Here is an 11,399-nt window from a genome sequence, read left to right as displayed (position 1 = left end):
TATATATATATATATATGTATGTATGTATGTATGTATGTATATATATATATATATATATATATATATATATATATATATATATATATATATATATATATATATATATAATATATATGTATGTATGTATGTATGTATATATGTGTATGTGTATATGTATATGTGTATATGTATATGTGTATATGCATATGTGTATATGTATGTGTATATGTATATGTGTATAAGTATGTATGTTAACAGGAATAACAATACATGAAAAAGCTAAGCAAGGAAGCAAATATAATAATCAAACTATGATATATTTGACAGACACTATAAACTTATAATGTAATACAAAAATACATTCTCTAACATTTAAATTTGAAATAATAATATAGACTGTATTATATACAGTACTGTAATAGCATCAGTATAACAGTATACCTAAGGCATTCTCTCACAGATTGATTGAAATAGGGCATTTTAAAAATAACCCTCTTCAAAGATGCTGGAATTAAACTTCCTTATACTGTATTGCACTGTACACTGTACATTCCAGATCTATATATTCTTAAAACTACATTGCAAGGCATCAACTCTTTAAGTAAAGAAATTAGTGTTTAAAAATCACAAATTTAGTTGTTGAATTATAGAAAACTAGTTCAGATGATTATATTATACCATTACTACATTTTCCGATAAACATTAACAAAATGACTACTAGTTATTGACTGTAAAAGGAATTCAAGTCATCAAACCAAAAGCTATTAAGAACAATGAATTTTCTTCAAGTTATGTAAACGTTGCCATCATTGGATCATCTATGAGCTTGCAGTGCACTGTCCATAAGTCCTGAAAATGTGAACAAATAAACATTATACAGAAACTAGGAAATATTAAAACTTTAGCAAAAGTACTTTAATATTGGTCTCTTTGGAATTCAAAATTAGATTTTAAAAAATCATTAGCCTAGGACATATACTATAATAAATTTAAGATGGTGTAGAAAGGTTTAACAAGATAGTGTATAAATAATTCAATCATCATCTGGCAAGACATTGACTAATAAATGACAGTGAAAGGTGTTTTCTTTTTTGTTGGGTCACCCTACCTCAACGGGAAATGGCCAGTGTTCAAAAGGAAAAAATACGACAACTTGAGTGTTAGACTGAAGTGAGTGAAGGTAAATATTTTGGGAGATGACATGCTAGTCTGTGAGCATGGTAATGCTGTACATATATTTATGAAGGCACTCAGGGATAACCAGTTTCCTGGATTCAAACTTTTGAAAGTGGAAATGTGGGTATGTGGTTCAGCAAAATTATGACATATATTCAATTCTTTCTTTCAATGCACAGGCCATATCCCACAGAGGCAGGGTGGCCCAAAAAGAAAAATGCAAGTTTCCCTTTATAAATTTATTAATGTATACAGGAGAAGGGACTACTAGCCCCTCCCCATGGAGAATATATTCAGTTATGGAGAAAAAAACTTTCCTTACTGCAACATGAAGCCTTTTCCTCACACTCACATAAAACAATTGGCACCACTATACCAACATAATAAATAGTAGGACTTCATTTAATATGGCCATGTTACTGTTGCTTTGCAAGTTGTATTTAACTATTTTAGCTAAGTATTTATTGAACATTTGAGCATAGCCTTGTCAGCAAATGGGTCTATGAAAGATGAAGTGAGAGAGAGAGAGAATGAGGAGGGGAAGGTGGGTGGTGAATTGGGGCATCTTTATCCATTGAGGCAAAAAAGAGGGGAATGTACAGGAAGACAATGATACCAACACTATTATATAGGTGTGAAGCATGGGTTTCAAATGTTGCAGTGAGGAGAAGGCTGCAGGTAGTGCAGGTGATATGTGGTGTGATTATCATGGAGATTAAAGGAAGATGAGGGAGTTACCAAGTGTAAAATTCGAAGGGCTGAGGAGGGATTATTGAGGCAATTTGGACATTTAGAGGATGAACCAAACAGGATGACTAAAACAGCTGTAAGAATCTGAGGTGATAGGAAGGACACATAGTGGTCATCATAGGAATGGTAAATGGGAAATAGGTAAGGGAAGTTATGAGTGCACGGGGCATAGGCATCCAACAGGCTTGTAGAAGTGTGTTAGATAGGACCAAGTGGAGGTTAGTGGTTTTTGTGATTTGACATGCTGTAGGAGTTAGCTAGACTTGAGTCCTGGAGGTGAAAAGTACATTGCCTTTGTTACAGCTCAGAGGCTCATGAGTTGTGATGTCAGCATGCTTCTGGTAAGAAAGAGATTGAATGAATGATGGTGAAAGCATTTCTTCTTTTATTTTTTGGTCACCATACCTCTGTGGGAGACGGATGACATGTTTAAAAATATGTTAACCTTACCTAAATAGCACATGCAGAGAAATTGGCTTAAGCATATATAAAAAAAAATGTATTAGGAGACACACTGACAGTAGTGTGTATGTAAATTCTTGTAGAGTATGACTTCATTGACAATCCTGGATTATCATGATTTTTAATTAAATAAAAAGAACAATAATCATAAGAGGTCCCTGTGTTTCAGTAATCATCAATCCCAAACTAAACACCAATATTAAAAAAGTCTGAGAGCTAAGAGTGGAACAAATTAATGATACAAGGGATATGAACCATGAAGCTACTGCAATAAAAAGCTGAAACCCCAATAAGTGCCCAGAGACTTGGATAAGCAAACTGTTTTACTAGGAAATGCCAATGTTTCTAAAGTAATGCATCAAGCAACTGATAAGGGAAAAATTTCTCTAACCAAATTTTGTACTACAATGAATCAGAGAGAAAAGTGAATAGAGAGAGCCCCTGAAAGCAAGCATTTGCTATGGTCATATTCAACCACATTTTTCAAAACCATCATTAGATACACAACACTGTCGAGATAGGTGTTACCCAACACTAATCCTTCCAGTAGGAATGAAGTTATTCACACTGAGCCATGTTGCTGCTCATTTGCATAGCTATTTTTCCTAGGATGCATCACACATGAGTTGACTAATATCTACTTATAGTACATAGGGGTATTATAACTAGAGGGAGGGAAATCCATAAAACTGAAAAATTAAACCTTTAACTGTTACTTCATTGATCAACGCATCCTTGCCAATGCTCCAAATATTTAATAACTGTGGTCATGAAGTATGGTTATGACGTATGGGAAGATATTCTGAACCGGCAAAAGGAGACAAAGAGATTAAAATTTTGTCATAAAAACAAGGGGCAGCAATTACAATAAGAAATATTACTTTACACAGAGTGGGAAATAGCTGTAATGATCTCCAAGAGGAGGTTGAACACATCATAACCACTAAAAATATTAAAAATATGATAAATTAGATGCAGATGATAAGACACTATTCCAATTACTGTTACTGTACAAATGTATAATTTCATCCTTTCCCTACACATACTTGCCCACCCAAACATGTACTTTTGTTTTCATAGGATAAGTAATCTGTAAAGATTACTAAAAAGAATAAGAAGAAGAAAATTGTCAAAGTGGGAAGTCTGAATGTGCGTGGATGTTGTGCAGATGATAAGAAAGAGATGATTGTGGATGTTATGAATGAGAAGAAGCTGGATGTCCTGGCTTTAAGTGAAACAAAGCTGAAGGGGGTGGGAGAGTTTCAGTGGAGAGGAATAAATGGGATTAGGTCAGGGGTTTCAAATAGAGTTAGAGCTAAAGAAGGAGTAGCAATAATGTTGAAGGATAAGGTATGGCAGGAAAAGAGGGACTATAAATGTATTAATTCAAGGATTATGTGGAGTAAAATAAAGATTGGATGTGAAAAGTGGGTTATAATAAGCGTGTATGCACCTGGTGAAGAGAGAAGTGTAGAGGAGAGAGAGAGATTTTGGGAAATGTTGAGTGAATGCGTGGGGAGTTTTGAATCAAGTGTGGTTGGGGATTTCAATGCTAAAGTGGGTAAAAATGTTATGGAGGGAGTAGTAGGTAAATTTGGGGTGCCAGGGGTAAATGTAAATGGGGAGCCTTTAATTGAGCTATGTGTAGAAAGAGATTTGGTAATAAGTAATACATATTTTATGAAAAAGAGGATAAATAAATATACAAGGTATGATGTAGCATGTAATGAAAGTAGTTTATTAGATTATGTATTGGTGGATAAAAGGTTGATGGGTAGGCTCCAGGATGTACATGTTTATAGAGGGGCAACTGATATATCGGATCATTATTTAGTTGTAGTTACAGTTAGAGTAAGAGGTAGATGGGAAAAGAGGAAGGTGGCAACAACAAGTAAGAGGGAGGTGAAAGTGTATAAACTAAGGGAGGAGGAAGTTCGGGTGAGATATAAGCGACTATTGGCAGAAAGGTGGGCTAGTGCAAAGATGAGTAGTGGGGGGGTTGAAGAGGGTTGGAACAGTTTTAAAAATGCAGTATTAGAATGTGGGGCAGAAGTTTGTGGTTATAGGAGGGTGGGGGGCAGGAGGAAAGAGGAGTGATTGGTGGAATGATGAAGTAAAGGGTGTGATAAAAGAGAAAAAGGTAGCTTATGAGAGGATTTTACAAAGCAGAAGTGTTATAAGAAGAGCAGAGTATATGGAGAGTAAAAGAAAGGTAAAGAGAGTGGTGAGAGAGTGCAAAAGGAGAGCAGATGATAGAGTGGGAGAGGCACTGTCAAGAAATTTTAATGAAAATAAGAAAAAATTTTGGAGTGAGTTAAACAAGTTAAGAAAGCCTAGGGAAAGTATGGATTTGTCAGTTAAAAACAGAGTAGGGGAGTTAGTAGATGGGGAGATGGAGGTATTAGGTAGATGGCGAGAATATTTTGAGGAACTTTTAAATGTTAAGGAAGAAACAGAGGCAGTAATTTCATGCACTGGTCAGGGAGGTATACCATCTTTTAGGAGTGAAGAAGAGCAGAATGTAAGTGTGGGGGAGGTACGTGAGGCATTACGTAAAATGAAAGGGGGTAAAGCAGCTGGAACTGATGGGATCATGACAGAAATGTTAAAAGCAGGGGGGGACATAGTGTTGGAGTGGTTGGTACTTTTGTTTAATAAATGTATGAAAGAGGGGAAGGTACCTAGGGATTGGCAGAGAGCATGTATAGTCCCTTTATATAGAGGGAAAGGGGACAAAAGAGACTGTAAAAATTATAGAGGAATAAGTTTACTGAGTATACCAGGAAAAGTGTACGGTAGGGTTATAATTGAAAGAATTAGAGGTAAGACAGAATGTAGGATTGCGGATGAGCAAGGAGGTTTCAGAGTGGGTAGGGGATGTGTAGATCAAGTGTTTACATTGAAGCATATATGTGAACAGTATTTAGATAAAGGTAGGGAAGTTTTTATTGCATTTATGGATTTAGAAAAGGCATATGATAGAGTGGATAGAGGAGCAATGTGGCAGATGTTGCAAGTATATGGAATAGGTGGTAAGTTATTAAATGCTGTAAAGAGTTTTTATGAGGATAGTGAGGCTCAGGGTAGGGTGTGTAGAAGAGAGGGAGACTACTTCCCGGTAAAAGTAGGTCTTAGACAGGGATGTGTAATGTCACCATGGTTGTTTAATATATTTATAGATGGGGTTGTAAAAAAAGTAAATGCTAGGGTGTTCGGGAGAGGGGTGGGATTAAATTATGGGGAATCAAATACAAAATGGGAATTGACACAGCTACTTTTTGCTGATGATACTGTGCTTATGGGAAATTCTAAAGAAAAATTGCAAAGGTTAGTGGATGAGTTTGGGAATGTGTGTAAAGGTAGAAAGTTGAAAGTGAACATAGAAAAGAGTAAGGTGATGAGGGTGTCAAATGATTTAGATAAAGAAAAATTGGATATCAAATTGGGAAGGAGGAGTATGGAAGAAGTGAATGTTTTCAGATACTTGGGAGTTGACTTGTCGGCGGATGGATTTATGAAGGATGAGGTTAATCATAGAATTGATGAGGGAAAAAAGGTGAGTGGTGCGTTGAGGTATATGTGGAGTCAAAAAACGTTATCTATGGAGGCAAAGAAGGTAATGTATGAAAGTATAGTAGTACCAACACTCTTATATGGGTGTGAAGCTTGGGTGGTAAATGCAGCAGCGAGGAGACGGTTGGAGGCAGTGGAGATGTCCTGTTTAAGGGCAATGTGTGGTGTAAATATTATGCAGAAAATTCGGAGTGTGGAAATTAGGAAAAGGTGTGGAGTTAATAAAAGTATTAGTCAGAGGGCAGAAGAGGGGTTGTTGAGGTGGTTTGGTCATTTAGAGAGAATGGATCAAAGTAGAATGACATGGAAAGCATATAAATCTATAGGGGAAAGAAGGAGGGGTAGGGGTCGTCCTCGAAAGGGTTGGAGAGAGGGGGTAAAGGAGGTTTTGTGGGCAAGGGGCTTGGACTTCCAGCAAGCGTGTGTGAGCGTGTTAGATAGGAGTGAATGGAGACGAATGGTACTTGGGACCTGACGATCTGTTGGAGTGTGAGCAGGGTAATATTTAGTGAAAGGATTCAGGGAAACCAGTTATTTTCATATAGTTGGACTTGAGTCCTGGAAATGGGAAGTACAATGCCTGCACTTTAAAAGAGGAGTTTGGGATATTGGCAGTTTGGAGGGATATGTTGTGTATCTTTATACGTATATGCTTCTAAACTGTTGTATTCTGAGCGCCTCTGCAAAAACAGTGATAATGTGCGAGTGTGGTGAAAGTGTTGAATGATGATGAAAGTATTTTCTTTTTGGGGATTTTCTTTCTTTTTTGGGTCACCCTGCCTCGGTGGGAGACGGCCGACTTGTTGAAAAAAAAAAAAAAAAAAAAAGTATAAAATGCATGCAGACTTAGCTAACAGATTTATAGCAAATAAACAAAGCAAATGCAGTACATTAAAAAATATAATAATTATAAATAAATCCTTCTGCTATATTATGATTTGCCTAAACACTAAAATGTCCATTAAGAAATATTTTCAGGTGTGAAAACTGAACCCAAGAAATTTCATATCCAATTCATTAAAATGATAAACTAATACATCAAGCAATAAATTTAATTCCTTTTCAGTCCACAGGCTCTACATAGGGGTTCCCAAACTTGGGTATGCATACTCCAGGGGTATGAGAAGAGATTTTCGGCTGGTACAAAAGTGAATTTTCTGTAATATATGCACAAATAAGCAAAGCTTTTGTTATACAAGTTTATTTTTTTCTATGAGAGCTATATTGTTATACAATGAAGTTAACACACTCCTAAAATTTAGGAGTTCTGTACATCTTTCTATCTGAAAGCCCTTATCTAGAGCAATATTTGTGCAGAGTAATTTTTGACATCTGTACAAAGGAGTATGCAGCTGATAATGCAAGGCGTCAAGAGGTACAAGATCGACAGGAGTTTGGGAACCACTGTTCTATGTGATACAATAATTACAACCTTACATACAAGCAACAAAGCATAATGTTAAAAAGTCAAACATTGTACCTAATAAGTCAGGGGAATTATACAAAGGATTGATGCAGATACTTACTGACTCATCTCAGCAATTCTTTTTACGTTGTGCTGAAGTTTAAAAGGGGTGCTAAAAATAAAAATCCAGGGAAGGGGTTGAGGAGAGTTGCAAACAATACACACGCAGCAAGATATCCTGCCACAATGAAGCACTGTACTAAGTTGACACTTCTTGCCTGACAAGAAGCAAACTTCACAGGGAAATGGGAGAGGGTGGTGGGAAAGGAATGTGGAAGACGAATAAAAAAAAAATAATGGTTAGCTAAAAAAAAAAATTTCAGTGCTGTTATGTGAACACTTCAGCTTTGATAGCACTGCTGAAGAGAGCAGCACATCTAACAAACTACTCTGAGTATCAAGCAAACATCCAAGCAACCATCACCTTATCAAAGTTCCTTCTCCATCAGGCAAGAATGAATATCATGAAGATTCTGTAAAAGTCATGGGGGTTATTTGCTGGACATGATCACAGCACAGAAATTATAAATCTTCTAAAGAACTTTATATGTTAGTATCAAGCTGTTCAATTGAAAAAATTATTAGGCATTGCCATATGAAAAATATGTTGAGAACTGTCTTTACACACAGTTGACAGAATGGACTGAATTGCAATGCAAGCTCTTTTTTTTTTACAAAACATGCACAAGTGGATACTGAAAAACAGAGCACTGGAAACTATTCCATATCAATACACCATAATAATTTATGAGAGTTTATCTTTTACCAGTGAGAACGACAATGCCCTATGTTCTATGTACAAAGCTATTACAGCTACAAATGCAAATCAAAGAATCATGATTAGACAAAATCACAAATATATACAGGAAACCTTCAATTAATACTCAGGTTACATTCCTGAAAATTGGCACTGTACTTAAAATAGCACTACATGATGTAAAGAACATGTGAGAAAAATAGCGTACATTCCAAGAACCTCCAAATTAGTTGCACAGTGCTTCTTTAAAAATTCTATTTACAAAATAACATGATTTATCTTACTTTGCATTCTGTCATTGCTTGATGACATGAAGTGCGTGAAGTGGGTTGATGTGGCCAGACTGGACTAAGGTGGATGGCTGTAGGTTTTGTGTTGATGTGGATGCAGTGATTAGTACAGTAGTTGATAGATGTATTGAAACGCTCAAGCATTTGTAATGCATCTCTGGTTTATCCCACCATGTGGTACTCCATACAAATGATAATAAATCATCATCAGGGGCTCCAAATTTTCCTTCAGAGAACTGCTTCAAGATACATCAATGTCTTTTTCATTGAAAAAGTCTGTAGCCTTGCCAATAATGTAGAGTTACCATATTTCGTGGCTTATTAGACGCATTTTTTTCCCATAAAATGTCTCCAAAAACCACCCTGCATCCTATAAACTGAAGGTCAGTGATGGGTGCTATAAGTTTGGGGTGTGGGGTGGGCTGTACATAGCTCTGCCAGTTACGTCCGATGCCGAGCCATTGAAACTAAAACAAGTCTTATAAGACGCATGTTATAAGCCACGAAATACAGTACTTATGTGACTGTTGTAGCATTCACTGCTCATCTACAAGTTCCTCTTCCTAATCCTCTTCCTTTATCTTCTCTCTATTTCCCAGGAATTAATCTCGAGCATTTCTTCTACAGTTCATCATCTTTCTCTTCTAATAGCTTATTTACACCTTCATGAATATTTTCAAAGCGTTCTCATCTCAGTCCTTGCCAGAGCCACAGTTTCCTGGACTCAACATCTTACTGAAGAGGAAACCAGATATATTATTCATCACAGAAGGCCAAAAATTACTTAAGCTGGCATTTATGGTTAACTGGGGAAACTTCATCCCATGGTATCCTTACATGCACAGCAGCATCTCTGGCACGTTAATCTCAGAGATGTCATGAGCAGCTGTGATGAGTTTTTCCATGGCCTTCCATGTGTAGTGGCACTTAAATGTCTTGACTCCTCAATCCAGTGGTTAAATCAAGGGTGTTGTACTGGGTAATATGAACATAACCCTCACATATAGGTCCATAGACTGCAAGATGTGGGAATTAGCAAGAGGAAAACCTTGAATTCAAGGTTCTTTCTGGCCAGGTACATACATCTTGAGTGCAGGAATAAAAATACTGCTCGAACCATTCAACAAACATTCCTCCATCACTAATGCTGCATTGTTATTGCTAAAAAAAAACAGTAAAACAGGATACAAATCTTGTGCAGACTGTCTCTGCACAATAAGTTCACAAACTTACACTTGAAATCACCTATTGCATTTGTGCAGAGAAACAAGCTGAAGCCTTCCTTAACTTGTTTTGCTTGATAATGCAATTGCTTGACAGCATAGCCTTGTCTCATCAATAATTTACAGCTGACACACACACTCACTTTTTCAAGCTTTCAAACCATCCAGCACTAAATACATAATGCTGTGAAAGCTCTCCTTCCTTCTCACATATAGTTTTAGAGTAGGATATAGAGCCTCACTAAGAGGGGCACCCGTCTATGTTTTCTCCTCAATCAACACATTTAGTAACTTTTCAGTCTAATTTAGCAGTGGTACCTCTGTCATTCATTTCATCTCACAATCTGTAATGGTTATTGCACAAAAGAGTGCGCAGTCTCCATCAAGCGAACAACATCTCAAAGCACTGGACAGTGGTACCTTGACTTACGAGTGTCCCAACTTACAAGTTTTCAGAGTTACGAGCCATCGCTCGGTCGATTTTTTGCTTTGAGTTGCGAGCCAGAATCTGAGTTATGAGCGAGCTTCAGATACGCCACCACTAGTTGGTTCAGCTAATGCCACCACATCCGCCAAGCATCCCAGCATTTTGTGCAGTTATTTTGCCAATTTTTTTTTTTTAACCATAGGTCCTAAGAAAGTAAGTGCAAGGGACAGTACTGAGAAGAGGAGGAGGATGATGTCCATTGAATTAAAGCATGAAATCATATAAAAACACGAGAATATCGCTTTTGTTTCAGTGTTTTCCTTATGAAACTAGTGATCTAGTGCGGTTAGCCTCACAAACACTCCATTTTCTCGGAAGGGCAAGAATGGGAAGATATGGTCAGAGCGATAATTATTTTTACCTAGGGAGTGGCCACCACCACTCGTCACATAATGACATATTTTATTCACTCCAGAGTCTATATCATGTTTCTATGTTATTTATATTGTTTATGTCATATTAGATCAATTTTGATAGATATACAGTGGACCCTCGCCTAACGAATGCATCGCATAACGTTAAATCCGCCTAGCGATACATTTTAACGCAAAAATTTTGCCTCGGCTAGTGCTAAAAAACTCGCTCAATGCGATTCGTTCAAGACGCGTCCACGTGTGGCCTGAGCCTGCCTCACTTGTTCCGTGGGTGCCAGTGTTTACAAGCCAGCCACCGTGGTCGCTTCCAAGCATACAATTGGAACATTTAAGAACATAAGAACATAAGAAAGGAGGAACACTGCAGGAGGCCTGCTGGCCCATACTAGGCAGGTCCTTTACAATTCATCCCACTAACAAAACATTTGCCCAACCCAATTTTCAATGCCACCCAAGAAATAAGCTCTGATGTGAAAGTCCCACTCAAATCCAACCCCTCCCACTCATATACTTATCCAACCTAGATTTGAAACTACCCAAAGTCCCAGCCTCAATAACCCAACTAGGTAGACTGTTCCACTCATCAACTACCCTATTTCCAAACCAATACTTTCCTATGTCCTTTCTAAATCTAAACTTATCTAATTTAAATCCATTACTGCGGGTTCTCTCTTGGAGAGACATCCTCAAGACCTTATTAATATCCCCTTTATTAATATCTATCTTCCACTTATACACTTCGATCAGGTCTCCCCTTATTCTTCGTCTAACAAGTGAATGTAACTTAAGAGTCTTCAATCTTTCTTCATAAGGAAGATTTCTAATGCTATGTATTAATTTAGTCATCCTACGCTGAATGTTT

General features: G+C 37.1%; 1 protein-coding gene across 5 annotated transcripts in view; it reads right to left on the bottom strand.

Annotated features, from left to right (window-relative positions):
* Positions 1 to 283: 283 nt before the first annotated feature.
* Oscillin (glucosamine-6-phosphate isomerase Oscillin) overlaps positions 284 to 11,399 on the bottom strand; it is a 51,427-nt gene continuing 40,311 nt past the window's right edge. For 4 of the 5 annotated variants that reach the window (XM_053788285.2, XM_053788287.2, XM_053788288.2 and 1 more), the window contains exon 7: positions 284 to 829. In XM_053788285.2, coding sequence (XP_053644260.1) covers positions 770 to 829 — 60 coding nt within the window. In that variant the 3' untranslated portion in view covers positions 284 to 769. Of the gene's footprint in view, positions 830 to 7,830; positions 7,880 to 11,399 lie in introns of all 5 variants that reach the window. The other variant, XM_053788286.2, reaches the window with a different exon arrangement.

This window comes from Cherax quadricarinatus, chromosome 52 (genome assembly GCF_038502225.1).
Source record: "Cherax quadricarinatus isolate ZL_2023a chromosome 52, ASM3850222v1, whole genome shotgun sequence".
In the NCBI taxonomy this organism is placed as follows: domain Eukaryota; kingdom Metazoa; phylum Arthropoda; class Malacostraca; order Decapoda; family Parastacidae; genus Cherax; species Cherax quadricarinatus.
The sequence above is the reverse complement of the archived record's forward strand: the minus strand, read 5'-3'. Positions and strand labels throughout refer to the sequence as shown.